The following is a 16,127-nucleotide window of genomic DNA, read 5'->3' as shown; positions in this document are numbered from 1 at the left end:
GCCCAGCCTCCCACAACCTCCTCCAGGTCTGGAGCCAGAGACAAGGGAGTCCCAGAAAAGAGGAGAGGAGGCAGTGAAGCTACTCCTGAAAGAAGGTGCTGGGCTGAGGTGGGAGGGCTGCTAAAGGGGCTTGACTCGAGATGAGAAGTATTTGCTCAGAGCTGATAGGGTCCCACAGTGCCTGCTGCTTAAGCTGCGCAGCAACAGGAGTCAGCTGTCTCAGAAGGCCAATAGTGTCCTGGTGACCATCTCTAGCCACCTCTCTATCATTCTGGCTGGTCTGGTATATAATCATTGCCTCCTAATCCACCTTGTCTTTTTTATCATCCTTGATCTATCCTCTTCCTCATCCTCCCTTTCCTCCTCCTGTTCCTTCTCTTGCCTCTTTCCATGCATTGCCTTGCAATTCCCTTCCCTTCCTGCCCTGCTCCCTACACTCACAGTCATTGCAACCCTGTCATGTGTCTCTGGTATTCCCTGTTCCTCTCCTGAGACTCAGGCACTCACTCTCTGTCCATCTGCTCTGCAGGATGCCACAGCTGAGCCTGTCCTGGCTGGGCCTGGGGTCGGTGGCCGCCTCCCCATGGCTGCTCCTGCTGCTGGCTGGGGCCTCCTGGCTCCTGGCTCATGTCCTGACCCAGATCTACGCCTTCTATGAAAACTCTCGTCGCCTCCAATGTTTCCCTCAGCCCCCCAAACAGAACTGGCTCATTGGTCACCTGGGCCTGGTGAGTTGACCACAGGGCTGGCCTGGGGTTGATTGTGGTCTAAAATCCTTCTCGTGCTGCACAAGCTATTCTCCCATCCCTGTCCTCCTTCCCCTAGTCTGTTTTGTATGCATTTCCATCCACATTGGTGCACCTCTTAGGGGCCTCCAGGGAAGGCTATCACAGTGAGGGTCAATGGTATTTTCACATTCTCCACTGCTGGACTTCAGCCCTTCTGATGGGCGCTGTTGTCCTGGGTCTGCTACATGCCTTAGACATTTTTTTAGCAGTTTGAACTCAGGACTTCATAGTTGCTAAGCAGGTACTCTACCACTTGACTCATTCCACTAATCTATTTTTATGTCGTATATTTTCAAGATAAGGTCTGGCAAACTATTTGCCTGGGCTGGCTTTGACCAGATCCTCCTGATCTCTACTTCTTGAGTAGCTAAGATTACAGGTATAAGTCACCTGCAATTGGCCAGGACCATTTTTTGCTTGTGTGTCAACCCAGACTTGGGGTTTCAGTTTTTCTGAAGAATGTTCTATGGCCACAAGCCTCCACAGAGGTGGAATATATGTGTGTGTGTGTGTGTGTGTGTGTGTGTGCATGTATCTGTGTATGTGCTTACATACATCCAAATGTATATATATATATATATATATATATATATATATATATATATATATATATATCCAAATGTGTGTGTGTGTGTGTGTGTGAAGAGAGAGAAGAAAAGGTGTATTTACTATTTACTATGGGTATTGACTTATGTAATTATGGAAACCAATAAGACCTATAATATGACATCTGGAAGCTGAGAACCAAGGAAGTTGGTGATGCAATGAATTCAGTGTGAGACCAAAAGTCTGAGATCTGGGGATCTGGGGGTTGGTAGGGATTGGTAATATAATTACTGGAGCCCAAAGGCTCAAAGACCTGTAGTTCTGATGTCTGAGGGCAGGAGCTCATGGATGTCCCAGTTCCAGAAGTGAGAGCCAACTTTCCCTTCCTCTACTTTTTGTTTTATCTGAGTCTTCAATGGACGGGATGATATCAGCCACACTGTGGAGGGTGGGTCTTCCTGCTCATCTACTGATATAAATGTCAATCCCTAACAGACATACCCAGACATCTTTTTTCACCAGCTATCTGCCTGTCATTTACCTCAGCCATTTGATACCTGAAATGAACAATCTCAGTGGGTGACCATTCTGTCTTGTTTGCAGGTACCTCCCACAGAGCAGGGCATGAAGGAAGTGACTAAGCTGGTGGGCACCTACCCCTGAGGCTTTATGGCTTGGATAGGCCCCATTTTCCCCTTTATCACCTTATGCCTCTCTAACATTGTCCAATCTGTCCTCAATATCTCAGGTACCCAGGGGAGCTGCTGGTGGTGGGTGTTTTGGCACATCTGAGGACTTGCCGCACCCACTTCACACTTCTGTGCAAACCTTACAGTAACCCATCCTCTCCTTCCCTCTTATCTGTCATCTTCATCTTTCCTTCTTGTCTTCACAAACTTCTTTTCCATGGGCTCCTTCTTGGTGTCCTCAACCATCTCCAGGATGCCTAAATCCAAGACCACTCCTCAGGGAACCCACATTTTAGAAGTGATGGATCAGGACAGAGACATCCACTATCTCATGTATTCAGGAACAGGCAGGAGAGACAGGCTGTGATGGCTGAATTACAGGAAAAGTAAGATCTCTTCTAGTCAGAGGGTGGGGTTCCAAAGAAGACAGAGTCAGGGGCATCTGGAAGGATGAATGGGACTGTTTAAAGCACAGTCCAGTTATTTAGGGAGCATCAGCAGATTTTTGAGGCCTCTTTTACATGTGCCATTGCTATGACCACCTTCATACCCAAGAGCAACTAGACAGCTTGTAGAAAGGGGACTAGTCTGCTATTCCCATGCCCTCACACTCTGCTTCATCAGTTCCTGCTACTCAGTGTCCCAGAAATCTCCGCTATGACACCTACCACAAACATTGATCCATTCCTTGCACTCTGCACTTCCCATTCTTGGACAGCATAGGCTGAGCCTGGGAAGCTGCACTAATCCTCAGAGAACATGGTTCTGACACCTGAAAAGGCAGGTTCTTTGTTCTCTCTGTCTACCAAGTTCTCTACTAGTTATGAATGATGGAAACTCACCCTGGTGTGATCTAAACAAAGAAAGGGACTCTATTATCTGTAGACCAGGGTAGGTAGTCTTCAGGCACAGGTGTATCCAGGTGTCAAAGAATGACATCGTAATCCATCTCTCTTATCTTGGTTTTATCTTCCTGTGTGAGACAGTCCATTTCAAGGCATCCTTTTCCTGCAAGTCCCCTGATAACTTGCAGAAATTCAGTTCAAGGGAGACCTCACTTTGCCATCAGAGTTCACATAAATGACATGTGATTCACTTTTATTATAACTGGAGTCATTCATGGGACAAAGTCATCATTCAGTCCCTGATACTCAGATTGCCAAGTGTTTTGATGTTCAATTATAGAAGATGGATGTGCTGCTCTGGAAGTGAGAGAGAATTTTCCCTTCTTCTAATGTTTTGATTTTATCTGCATCCTCAGTGAATTGAGTCTGCCAGCTATATTGTAGATGCTGGGTCTTATGACTCAATCTGAGGAAGCAAATGCTAATCACATCTGAAACACTCACAGACACATAAATGGGGTTTCACCCTCCATCCTTATACCCCTTAACCAAGGCAACATGCCAACTGAAATGAACCATCACAGAAGGTAACAACCTGTCTTATTTCCAGACACCCCCCCACGGAACAGGGCTTGAAGCAAGTGACTCAGCTAGTGGGCACCTACCCCCAGGGCTTTATGGTGTGGATGGGTCCCATCTTCCCCCTCATCAATTTGTGCCACCCTGACATCGTCCGATCTGTCCTCAATGCCTCAGGTATTCATGGGGAGTGGCTGGTGGTAGGTGCCATGGCACATTTGAGTACTTCTAGTTATGATCCCATGCTTCTGTATGGCTCTGTGTTAGCCCTACCCCTCCTTCCCTGCTCTCTCTCAACTCCCTCCATCTTTCCTTCATGTCTTCACCAGCTCCCTTTCTAGTATCTCTCTCCACTGCTGTCAACACTTACCCCACTGTGGTGTTCTCCTGGAATTCTCAGAGTTCCTCAATCCAACACCGTATCTTGGGGGAGCCCACATTCTAGAATAGGAGGATCAGGTCAGAGACATCCACAACCTCATGGATTCAGGAATGGGCAGAAAGAGAGACTAGACTGCTGAATTATAAGAGAAGAGAATTCTTTGCTAGTCAGAAGGTGGGGTTCAAGGAAAACAGAGGCAGGGGCGTCTGGAAGGATGAGTGGGACTGTTTAAAGCAGGTTCGGTTGTGTAGTAGGCATCACCAGCTTTTGAAGCCTCTTTTATACCTGTCATCAATGTGACCAACTCACAGAGCAACAAGAGAGCTTGTGGCAAGTGGGGAGTCTGGTCTGTTATTCCCATGCTCTCCCACTGTACTGAGTCAGTTCCTGCTACTCTATCCTGTGTCCTCCTGCTCTGGGCTCCAGGAATCTCCCCTAGGACACCCAATACCAACCTGGCTCCCCTCTGTGTCCTCTTCCCTTCCCATCCTTAGCCTGGCCATGCTGAGCCTGGGAAGGGGCAGCAGCCCACAGGGACCATGGCTCTGACACCTGCCAGGGCAGGTTTCTGGCTCTCTCTGCCTGCCAAGTTCTCTGTCAGTAGTAAGTGGTGGAGAGCCACCCTGCTGTGGTCTAAGGAAAGAAAGGGAACTTCTTGACTGTAGACTAGAGTAGGTGGTTCAGTCACAGTTGCATCCAAGTGTATAAGAATGACAACCTGTATTCTGTCAGTTTTACCTTCCTGTGTGAAGCTTTCCCTTTCAAGGCAGCCTTTTCCTTTGGATCTCATGATGACTCACAGTTCAGTTCCATGGGAAATCTCATCTTTCCCCCAGTTCCCATAAGTGGCCTGTAATTCACTTTAATTGTCGTGACCCAAATCAAAGTCCAAAGTCCTCTTTCAACTTTTGGCATTTCTATTGCCAAGTGTTGGCAGGCTTGGGACTTCCAGTGCCATTGTTTTAGGGAACTCCAAAAAAGTTGAGTGGTTGAGAACTGAGGCTATTGAGTCAGAAGGATCCACACCAAGGTCTCAGGCAGACCCCTTACTATTTAGGAGGTAGTGGGCAAGTGACTTCATCCTTAATGCCATGGTCTATAGAAAATAGGAAGGAGGAGGCTATGGAAATGTGGTGTTTGGGATCCGAATGGAGTAGGAATACTTATGTCCCAGCAACTGAAGACAGGGATTATTGTGTTCTGAGGGTATTGGAGGAAGCCCAGGCAGAGGTCAGCATAGTGAGGACTAGTGACTGGGCAGAATCCTAGGGCTCTGGATGGCTTTCTGTACTGCAATCTTTCTCAATGGCAGACTAGAGAAGCAGGCATTGAGTCCATATTGTTCTTCTACAAATCTAGAGCTTGTAGGCAGGTGTCCTATATACCCAGGGCCTGGCGAGCACCTCCAGGGATGTGTGCTGCTGGTGGCAGAGACCCTGGCATGCAAGTCATCCCCGTCTTCCACCCCCACCTCCATAACTCCCATGCTGTTTGCTAAAGATGGACATTACACTGGCTCCAGCTGCCCACCACTGAGGTCTCTGAGCTGCCTCCAGCTAAGTAGGTGATTCAAGTACAGGCAGGAGGTGCTGTGGTACTGATGTCCCTGTCTGCCTCATCTGCAGTCCACCTGTCTCTCCTCTGGTCGTGTCTGCTTGTTGTCTCTATCATTTACTATGAAGTCTTCCATATGGCCACACCAGCAATAAGGCCAACTCTTGTCACATTTACATTAAACCTGTAACCTGGTTACACCTGGTATGTTTGGCTGGTTACCCCTGGTGGACATGTGGGATCATCTGAAGATCGTCACATGTGGGGCTCGTCTTGGGCCGTGGATAGGGAGGCATGTCAGGATTGGTCTGCTTTCTGTTGAGCAGCAATAGTAATTGCCATTATTGCCTGCTGGTCATGTCTAAGCCATGCCTGGACTTGTCTGAAGTTGGGACTGAAGTTCCCCCTGAAAAATGGCAGATACCTTATTTGTCCAAGGCAGTTTAAGTCTTAGGGTACATCCAGGTCATGTCTCAGGTCCAGTTGGTTCATTTCAAGGCCACATCAAGGGAATGAATGTGACCATTTTAATCTGGTGTGTTGCTTGTCCGCTGGGCAGGTTGAGGTCTATCAGACCATAGTTGGTTCATGTCAGACCATGTGGAGCTATGTCAGGGCAAGTCTCCTATGCTGTGTCTATGTCAAAACATGTAAACTCATGGGTGTTCGTGTCACATATTCCAGGTCTATTTCAGAAGATGTCAGAGAGTGCTAGAGTGGACAGGGTGTCTTAGAGTGAGGTGCTGTGCTCATGTGGGGCAGACCATATGTTCCATGTGGGAACCTTGTGAAGGCATGGTGATGTGTGTGGTGCTATGTCAGGATGCGCCTTGGCTCCCCTTGCTGCTACAGCCTGTTCTGATCTGCACTTGCCTCCCCATTCTTTCCACTAAACTCTGCTTCCTCCGGCTATACTGGGCTTGGAGGGGAAAGTGCAGTCCTCTGCTTGGGAGCCCGCACTGCTACCCTCCTCCATGACCCCCAATGGTTTTCCTTCTGTCAGCTGCTGTGGCGCTTAAGGACTTAGTCTTCTACAATTTCCTGAAACCCTGGTTGGGTGAGTAATTGCAGGGAAAGGGCCCCAGGGACAGCCTTGGGAGCTAGGGGAAGGTATTGCCCTAGCCCACTAATCATGGCTGCTCTACCAGGGGATGGGCTCTTGCTGAGTTCCAGTGACAAATGGAGCCGTCACCGTCGTATGCTGACACCAGCCTTCCACTTCAACATCCTGAAGCCATATGTGAAGATTTTCAATGACAGCACCAATGTCATGCATGTGAGTCCCTTGAACCCAGGGCCTCAACAGAGGCTTGAGGGGCAAAGAAGCCATAGACAGATCTGGTCTATCATTCTGGCTTGATCCTCCCTTTCCTCGCTCACCTGTAAAATGGGGATGAAAATCTCCACTCAAGGGTCATCCAGATGATATAGTGGAATCATGCCCCTGGCACATGGTAAGTTCTCAGAAGGGGTTAGTTTCTGTGTTTTTCTCACAGAAGCCCCATAAACTCAACACAGTAAAGATGAAGATGACAAGCTAGGAATGGTGGAGCAAGTATTCCATGAGACACTAAACCAAATCAAGTCAACTGTTGCTCAAGATTTGAGGGTGGGGGCTGTGAACATAACTCAAGTGTTCGTTTGTGTAAGGCTCTGGGTTATACACTAAAAAGGAAAGACTTGACAAGTGGGACTTGTAGGAGGGGAAAGAGCTCAAAAGAGGCCACAGAGCATGGGAGACCAATCTAAGATTTGAGCTCAAAGCTCCTCACTATAGCACATTATATCTGCTATAGTAACAGCATTTACTACCAGTATAATATGATTATCCCTGTGGTTGGATACCTGGGACAAAGGACCAGGAGGCTATTTCTGGGGAGTCCATGCTAGTGATTGCAATTGGGGAGGGGTTTGGGATCCAACACCCAGCCCCATCCCTGTCCCCTTGTCTGGCCAGGCCAAGTGGCAGCGTCTAATTTCCAAGGGCAATACCTGTCTGAACATGTTTGAGCACATCAGCCTCATGACCTTGGATACTCTGCAGAAATGTGTCTTCAGCTTTGACAGCAACTGTCAGGAGTAAGTCCCTGCCCAGGGTGTTGAGACCTGGGCCCTGCTCCTAAGAGAGGAGGTGAGGGAGGGAGGAATGTCCAGAGACCCAGAGGGGCCTTCTTGGAGGATGCAGCTCAGAAAAAGCCTTGAAGGGAAGGAAACTGGAGGTGTGAGTCATCCTTCCACGTGGTGCAATTGTTAGCATAAAGACAAGGGAGTGTGGTGAGCAGAGCATATGTGAAGGCAGTGAGGAGGCATCATGAAAATGGGGTAGGTGTGGCATAGGCTAAGACTGCAGGACATTGAAAAGTCTGGCAAGGGCTGTAAACGTTATCCTGAGGTTGCCAGGGATCTGCTCAAGGTTTCCAGCTTGTGCCAGTTCGTTTCTATTACAGTGTCAAAGTAACTGAAATAACTAATTAAAAAGGATAAAAAATTTATTGGAATCACGATAGTTAATTCTTGGTTGGCTATATGGTTTTAGGCCTGTGGCAAGGCAGTGTGTCATGGTGGGAGCACTTGGTGGGGGAGGATATTCATCCCATGGGAGGTAGGAAGTAAAAAGAGAGACAGAAAGGGGGTGATGTCCAAATATCTCCCTCAGAGACATGTCTCAATGTCATATCCCCCTCCCCCAGTCACAAATTGTAAAGGGTCCATCACCTTCCAATACCACCCTGAGTTTGGGATCAAGCTTTTATTTTATTTTATTTTTATTTCGGGATCAAGCTTTTAAATAGATATAGGCCTTTGGGGCTGGGAATCAAGCTTTCAAAGGCTGACATTTGAGGGTACACTTCCAAATTATAAAACAGAAGTGATGGCATGATGGGTATGACCAGAGCTGAGCTGTGTGGAACACTGGCTCTCATGTAGATACTAAATGAAGGTGACATCAACATAGGGACACTAGGGAAGGAGCTGCCAGGATCCAGTTGGAAGAGAATGAGGTCTGGGTTGGGTGGACAGTTTCAGCAGTAGATGGGCCGAGGCTGTTTCTGTATAGGAGAGGAAGTAGAGGAGTCTGATGCTCTCCCTAGGCTCTGGGTGTGGGGCCATGGGCGCAGCTCACAGAGATGCAATATAGGTAGAGAAGAGAGGGTGGAGAATGAAGAATGGCTCATTCCCACCATCTTTCTGTAGATCCCGGCTTTTCTGGATGCTCCAAATCCTGATGGGAAGTGACCCCCAGTTGCTGCTGAGAGGTGCTCCTTGAATTTAGGAATGTTAAGCAGTTGCCTCCCGTTATGCCCCCATCCTGCAGGAAACCAAGTGAATATATTGCTGCCATCTTGGAGCTCAGTGCCCTTGTGGCCAAAAGAAATGAACAACCACTTCTGCACATGGACTTCCTGTACCAGCTCACCCCCGATGGGCAGCGCTTCCGTAAAGCCTGCCGCCTGGTGCATAAATTCACAGATGCCGTCATCCAGGAGCGACACCGTACCCTCCCTGATGAGGGTCTTGATGACTTCCTCCTGGCCAAGACCAAGAGCAAGACATTGGACTTCATTGATGTGTTGCTGCTGTCCAAGGTGGGCTTCTCCAGAGGTAGAATGAATCTTTTAAAATTAGGTTATTTGGGCTGGCAGAGTGGCTCAAGTGGTAGAGCACCTGTCTAGCAAGCACGAGGCCCCGAGTTCAAACCCCAGTATCACAAAAAAAAATTAGTAGTTTAATTACGTTTTTTGAGATGGTTCTCACTAAGTCACTCAGGCTGGTATTGAGTTCTTACCCTGAAAGTATTCTCCTGCTTTCACTTCCCAAGTACTGGGACCACAGGTCTGTATTTAAGAGCATGGCTTTCAGAGGTAGAGTGGGTCTTGATTCAAATCTCAGAAAAATAACAGGCCAATGATGCAAGTTACACAAGTTCTGTAGTGACTTGGTCTTGGTGCCCGGTGCCCTTAGGAGCCTGGAATGGTATTTGAGGAAGTGAGGGACAAGCCCAGGGCAGGCATATTTTAGAGATTACTTTGGAACACATTCAGCAGTAGACTATGAATCTGAAACCAGGAAGTGCTGGAGTTTTAGTCTAATTACAAGTTAATGTTACCACAGTATCTGTACTACAGTATCTGCCTCTCTATCTATGTTGATATCTGCACTAAAATATGATCAGAGCAGAGTTTCTATAACTCATGGCAACAGCAGTAGCCAGATAGGATTGTAGCAATGGCTCCTCATTCCAGCAGACCCTTCCTGGCCCAGGTAATGCTTTTTCTTGCATGTGCAGCAGGCTTTTCCCCCCAGGAGGAAGACATGGACACCGTGAGTTTTAGCACTTATGTAAAACAGGTGCAATCTGCCTCATCTCTCCTACTGAGTGAACAAGAAAGAGATAAACAGGGAGAGGTAGTGAGAACTTTGTTCTGGGCTATAAACAGCTTCTCAGTGCAAAGATGACATCTGTGTCTGCACACCACATGTCTCTGGCGGATATAAGATTCTCTAGATTTGCCACCTGGATTGGGTGCATATGTCCTTGGAGTAATGATTAATCTCTAACTTCCAAGGTAACACCATTCAATCATCGTGTAACCCTGCATCCTGCATAATACAGAAACATGACAATATCTATGGATCATTGATTCTTCCCACCAGGGATTAAAATAAGTGACAAGGAAGCCAAGTTAGGATGCTGTGGTTTGGGGACTCTAGTAATTGGGACCAAGAGAAGACTGCTGGTGGGAGTGGGTTTGGGTTTTGGATGGAGGATGGATCTTTAGAGATTGTCTCAAGTTAGATCAGGAGCCCTGGGTCCTTGTTTGATTTGGAGAGGCCTGCCTTCTCTCCAGGATGAAGATGGGAAGATGCTGTCAGATGAGGACATACGAGCAGAGGCTGACACCTTCATGTTTGAGGGTGAGGATTCCACTGTGGGATTACTGAGGGTCAGAATGTGGTAGGTGGACCTGGATCACTTCCTTAGCCCTACCTCCCTTTTTCCCATCCTGCCTGTGGGCCTCACTGCCTGGCTGCTGTCCACCCTCTCTGGTGCTGAATTAGCCCAGGTACCCAAGCCTGCTTGGATGTCCCTCAGGCCATGACACCACAGCCAGTGGCCTCTCCTGGATCTTGTACAATCTGGCAAAGCACCCAGAACATCAGGAGCGCTGTCGGCAGGAGGTGCAGGAGCTCCTGAGGGACCGGGACCCTACAGAGATCGAATGGTAAATGTTGTCTACTTTCTACCTTCCTTTTCTCCCAAATGTATTTTTATTAAAACCAATTAGAAGTGTTTCTTTTGTTTCTTCCTTTGCATTTTAATTTTGCTCTTTTGCTATAAGGAATATTTAGATTTACACAAATTTAACCATTTTCCTGGAGGACAATGGATGTGGCATTTGGCTCAGAAAGAGCTTGTAAAGATATCTGGCTAAATTTTCTTCTGTACTTTCCTAATTCTTTTCTTTTCTAATTCTCACATATTTGATTCATCAGGGTTTTATACTGGTAGAGAGGCAACACAGGTAGCCTCTATTTTGCTCCCTGCATATTTGTTAAGGGCTGGGGGTTTCCTTAGGGACGACCTGGCCCAGTTGCCCTTCCTGACCATGTGCATCAAGGAGAGTCTGCGGCTGCATCCGCCGGTCATGGCCATCTCCCGCTGCTGCACGCAGGACGTAGTGCTCCCAGATGGCCGGGTCATCCCCAAAGGTGCCACAGCGTCAGGGGAAGGGGCTCCTGGGCAGAAAGCAGGATCCATCATGCACAGTGACCTTGTACTGAGATACCTTTCCTCTCCCACAGGCGTTGTCTGCGTCATCAGTATTTTTGGGACCCATCACAACCCAGAAGTGTGGCCAAACCCTGAGGTGCTGCCTCCCCTTCCTCCCAGTGCTTGTCCATCATAAGTCCTAGGGGAGGTGGCCAAGTTTTGACACGGGGATCAAACCTCCCTTTCCCCAGCACAGACAGACCTGTCACTTCCTCGCTGTGCAGTATACTACATGCAGCAACCTTGTCTCCTTCTGTCCTGCAGGTCTATGATCCCTCCCGTTTTGACCCAGAAAACATCAAGGACAGGTCGTCTATGGCTTTTATTCCCTTCTCTGCGGGGCCCAGGTGAGACCAGACAGTGGGAGGCTGACGTGACAATGGACAAGAGGTGGGGGTTGAGATGATCAGTGTCCCAGGTGTTGTCCCAGGTGTCCTTCCTGCCTCAGCTGTGCAGGTTCCCGCAGAGTTTTGGAGAATAGGGCTGCGAAGGACCAGAGCTGACCGTGGGGCGCTCAGAGCCCCTCCTCGCTGCTGCTCTCAGTTGGGGTCTGGGGTCTGGGGTCTGTGCCAGGCATGGGGCCATGGTAGTCCACACGGGGTCCCAGCACGTGAGGCACTCCACGCCCCTGGGGCTAGGCAGGTGGGGCGGGGTCCCCGGATAGGGTCGGTGCCTTGGGGCCCCGAGTGGGGTCCCGGGCAGTCATCCTTCCACCCGCCCATAGGAACTGCATCGGACAGACGTTCGCCATGAGCGAGATGAAGGTGGCGCTGGCGCTGACGCTGCTGCGCTTCCGCGTGCTGCCCGACCACGCGGAGCCGCGCAGGAAGCCTGAGCTGATCCTGCGCGCAGAGGGCGGGCTGTGGCTGCGGGTGGAGCCGCTGCGCGCGGGCGCTCGGTGACCACAGCCTGCGGGACCCGACCGTGGGCACCCACCACCAAGCAGCTTCCCAGGGATAAGACCACGCTGTCACACCTGCGTCTGCCCTCCAACCTCAAACCCCACCCACCCACCATGCAGATTCCCAGGGATAAGACCACGCTGTCCCGTGTCTGCCCTGGAACCCCTGACCCCACCCACCACCATGCTGAATCCTTGTAATAAACTGTGCTGTCACCTGTGTCTGAGCCTCACTAGCAATGGTAGTGGGCACTAGGGGACTGTAGGGATCCTAGGGTGGAGGAGGCAGGAATTTAGTATCTCCGAGCCCAAGAGTCTGACTGCCTCTGGTTGACCACAGGGTACCCACGCTGATGGTACATTCTCTGGGAAGCAAACGAGGCGAGGTGTTCGTGGAAGAGGGGGACCAGGGTTAAAGGCAGGTTTGAGACTCTGTCAGGGAGGAAAACCTGCAGTTGCCCTACGTTTCCACCACCTTGATGTATTTCTAGGACGTTAATTATCATATCATGTGGTCTTAAATCTTTGTATTAAGTTCTAGTCATTCCTTTTTTAAAGAAAGAAAGAAAGAAAGAAAGAAAAGCATAATATTAGAAAAATCATTTAAACTACTTTAATAATTTCAGAGTATTGTTCTCATTTCCATGAATTACCTTTCTGCACATTGATGGTTTGAGATATGATTGCCAATGAAAATTGTTACTCTTCTCAAATAACTTTTGCACTAGAGATTTCATTTCATAGCAAGGGATGCACATATATCCTTGTAGGATTTCCTGGAACAAGCTTGGCTTGGAAACTCCACCCTTACTGACGTTTTGGTCTGGTTAAGAGGACTGGATTGCTGAGGTAGTGGCTCCAGTGGTGAGGGCCTGCCTAGCAGACATAGACATTAACTCTTTACTCAGACATAGACATTATTGTCATTGGGTCAGTAAGTGGCAAATGGGGCCGAGTTTGTCAGGTTGGCTTCTGAGGCTGCTCCTTACCTATGAAGAATGTGTTTCACTGTGGCTTTCAGACCTAGGCACATCAGATCTGCTGAGGTGACCAATCAGACATAATGGCCAGACTCTTTGACAGGTGGTGTCTACAACTTTTCAATGTAATAAATTTTACATTCACTACTTTAAAAATTAAAACACATAGTAAAAAATATTGGTTCTCCACCTTCCCATTTTTTTCACCTTTAAGTACACACCTTTTTGGCATACCCTTTCTTGGTATACCTAGAAAATAACATGTGACTATAGCTACTCCAATCATCTTAAAATTACAATGAAGTTTTCAGAAGTACAGTATACTATCTTTGGTGTACAATTCTGAGTTATGACAAATGCCTAGAGTTGGGTAACCACCATCACAACAGTCTTCCTGGCACTAATAAATTTCATTCCACTCCTAACTTGTGGAAACCAGTAACCTATTCTCTGTCTATAGTAACACTTTTTCACTGAGGTTGGATAAGTGGGTTTGTACGGTGTGTATCTTTGGAGTCTGACTGTCTTCATTAGTATATTGCATATTACATGTTGTATTATTGCTAAGTAGTTTCCACATCTTAACAAGATTGAGCTTCCTATCCATAAACATTATAGATGTCTCTATTTCTTTGGATCTTCTTGGATTTTTTTCATTAGTGTGTTAAAGTTTCTACAGTAGATATCCTGCACATACTTTCTTAGATTTACACCTCAGCACATTTCTACAGGTGCATGTTATTGTAAAAACTGATTCTTTAAGACATTTATTTTCCAGTAATTTATAATTTTACATAGCAGGAGCTGCCATATTCTTCTGAAGTGGCCATATATAGTAAATAATTTAGGCCTTGCATGTTCCACCTTGTTTCCTCTATTTCTCCTACAAGCATTTATTTCAATTTAAAAACCATTCTTAGCCCATAGTCCATAAAAAAAAGTGACCACAGGTCAGGTTTGTTCATAGTGCATACTTTGCTGTTCTATTGAATATTGAAATTTAATTGATCTTTTAGTACTGACCCAGTGTTATTCCCACTGGAGTACCAACAATAACCTTTCCTCAAACACAACAATCCTTTCCTTGGCCTCACTTTCTCACTAGTTGATGCTCCATTATTTACTTCATGATGAAGCCAACTGCTTATAGTTTCATCTGTACCTGGGTGTTCATGTCTTCATTCCCACTCAAACAGGCTTTGAGAGTCTGCCAAGGATCGCATTGGTAATGAATAAAGAGAGAGAGAGTAGGAAGTGTCTGTAGGTCTGGAGATTCTGTCACAACTGCCAAGTAATTCAAAACACCCAAGCCTGGTGCTGTCTCTGGGTGCTGTGAGGACTGTTCCCCTCCTGAGCGTAGAGGAGGCTTCCTCTGCTGGACAGTGTGGGGCAGTAGGCTCCAAGGACTGCTTCAATGTGAGAGACTGTGAGTGTGACTCTGTGTGTCTTTGAGTGTGCGCATTTGTGGAAATGGATGTGTCACAGCCAGCGTGAGCAAGTCTGTTAACCTGACTAGGGGTGACTGGGGGTTAGAAAAAAGACACAAAGACAGACACAGACAAAAGCTGGGACTGGATGGGTCTGATGCTCCTGATGAGAGATGCCTGTGACTCCCTCTGCATCCAAGCACATTCATTTATTCAGTGCATGTGCAGAAGTCAAGATAGGTTCTCATGGGCTAAGTCACGTAGTGAGCAGGAGTCTGCTCTGACTGTCCTTGTCTAAAGGTAAACACGTCCTGTTTCCCACGCAGGACGTGCAGCCGTACTGAACCTTGCTCACTTCCATCCTGCCAGGGCCTTGCCTTCTCAGCACAAAGGACCTGACATGACCATGCTCACATCAAGGTTTCTTCTCAGTGCTTCAGTTACTGGTCTCCCACATGTGTGTACATGTGTACTCTATGTGTGTGCATGTGTGTACATAACTGTGCTTGTTTGTGCGTATGTCATTAACACAGTTTAGATATGCAAATGTGTGCACAAGTACCCATCTACACTGGGCTGTGCCCATAGGTGGAGCTACTGAGTTGGTCCCCTCCCCATGTCCCTGGTACTGGTTCCTATAGTGCAGACATTCTGGAGAAACACTGCCCTTGGAAACAGCCCTGGCAGTGAGGGGTGGCTGTTGGATATATATATACCACAGCCCTGTCACTCTGGGAGGGATGACTCTGAGGTGTGTCTGCAGTGCTAGCTCCCAGAACCCCCAGCAGGCTGAGCCACACTGTTCCACAGTCCAAATTTCCTTCACCCAGTCCCCTTTTACTTCTGCCTCCCCTTCCCACCTCACTTCTCACCGTCCTGCTGGTGTTCCCTGAGATCACTACCCAAAGATAGAACTGGCTGTTGACTTCTTGTCTTAGGATCGCCTCCAAATGAAGTATTTGCACTTCACACCCTGCATTGGGGTCTGCTTCTCGGGAATTCAAACTAAGACACTGAGGTTGGCTGTCTCCTTCACTCCCAATACGACTCTCTTAGGATAGGCCTAGGAGAAATTGATGTTCAGCAAGGGTAAGTCACTAGCTCAAGGTCACAGAGGTTTTGAGTGGCAGATCTTGACCTTGACCATGGGCTGTCTGACCCCGAGCAAGGCACTTGCTGCTTTCCTAAAAGCCAGCTATCGTCCATGGAATGAATGAGGGATGCTTGCAGCCAGCAAGTTCCCTGACAGGTGTGCCTGTCTTCATTCTGACACCACAGTAATAAAGGTAAATACAGGCTTGGTACTATCCATAGACCAGGCAGTGTTGTTGTCATCCTTTGCTCATTTTAATTTATTTAATTTTCACAACCACCTTGCTATTATCCCCAGTCTGTAGGTGAGAAAATGAGGTACAATGAGGTAAAGAGATGTGTCCAGAGCTACAAAGCTTGTCCTGATGTGAGCCACCCACTGTGTGTGTTAGTTTTTTGCCCAACCACAATGCTCACTGCCTTCTCAACAGTCATATGTATGGAGTCCTCTTGTGTGCCAGTCATGGCTATAAACAGTTCCTATTTGAACCCATACATTGTAATTTTATAGACGAGTAACTGTTATTTAAAGTGCTATGAAAACTTCATAAAGAAAAGGAAGGACTCTGAC

General features: G+C 47.7%; 1 protein-coding gene across 5 annotated transcripts; it reads left to right on the top strand.

The window, feature by feature from the left end:
* The first annotated feature begins 414 nt into the window (after positions 1-414).
* Positions 415-12,156, top strand: LOC109687406 (leukotriene-B4 omega-hydroxylase 3-like). 5 transcript variants are annotated; one of them, XM_020165288.2, is made up of 13 exons: positions 421-728; positions 2,415-2,432; positions 3,498-3,624; positions 6,387-6,440; positions 6,532-6,659; positions 7,341-7,462; positions 8,700-8,970; positions 10,234-10,300; positions 10,479-10,608; positions 10,962-11,095; positions 11,189-11,253; positions 11,421-11,503; positions 11,881-12,156. In XM_020165288.2, the coding sequence occupies exons 1-13, from the start codon at positions 531-533 to the stop codon at positions 12,056-12,058; spliced, it is 1,575 nt and encodes a 524-aa protein (XP_020020877.2). In that variant the 5' UTR covers positions 421-530; the 3' UTR covers positions 12,059-12,156. The 5 variants fall into 5 exon arrangements, with proteins under 5 accessions (XP_073909961.1, XP_020020877.2, XP_020020879.2 ...); XM_020165290.2 differs by lacking the exon at positions 2,415-2,432 and adding an exon at positions 1,434-1,447 and having other exon boundaries at positions 421-732; XM_074053860.1 differs by lacking the exons at positions 2,415-2,432; positions 11,421-11,503 and adding an exon at positions 1,434-1,447 and having other exon boundaries at positions 415-732; positions 11,881-12,090.
* Positions 12,157-16,127: the final 3,971 nt, after the last annotated feature.

Source organism: Castor canadensis, chromosome 14 (genome assembly GCF_047511655.1).
Source record: "Castor canadensis chromosome 14, mCasCan1.hap1v2, whole genome shotgun sequence".
NCBI lineage: Eukaryota > Metazoa > Chordata > Mammalia > Rodentia > Castoridae > Castor > Castor canadensis.
Note: the sequence above shows the minus strand (reverse complement) of the source record. Positions and strands in the feature narration are given on the sequence as shown.

Bases quoted from the DNA above. Each gene is read 5' to 3' on its own strand.
- LOC109687406 (XM_020165286.2), top strand. From the start codon at position 531: ATGCCACAGCTGAGCCTGTCCTGGCTGGGCCTGGGGTCGGTGGCCGCC. The intron at 6,441-6,531 runs GTGAGTAATTGC...CTGCTCTACCAG, and splicing joins TTTCCTGAAACCCTGGTTGG to GGGATGGGCTCTTGCTGAGT. The intron at 8,971-10,233 runs GTGGGCTTCTCC...CCTTCTCTCCAG, and splicing joins ATGTGTTGCTGCTGTCCAAG to GATGAAGATGGGAAGATGCT.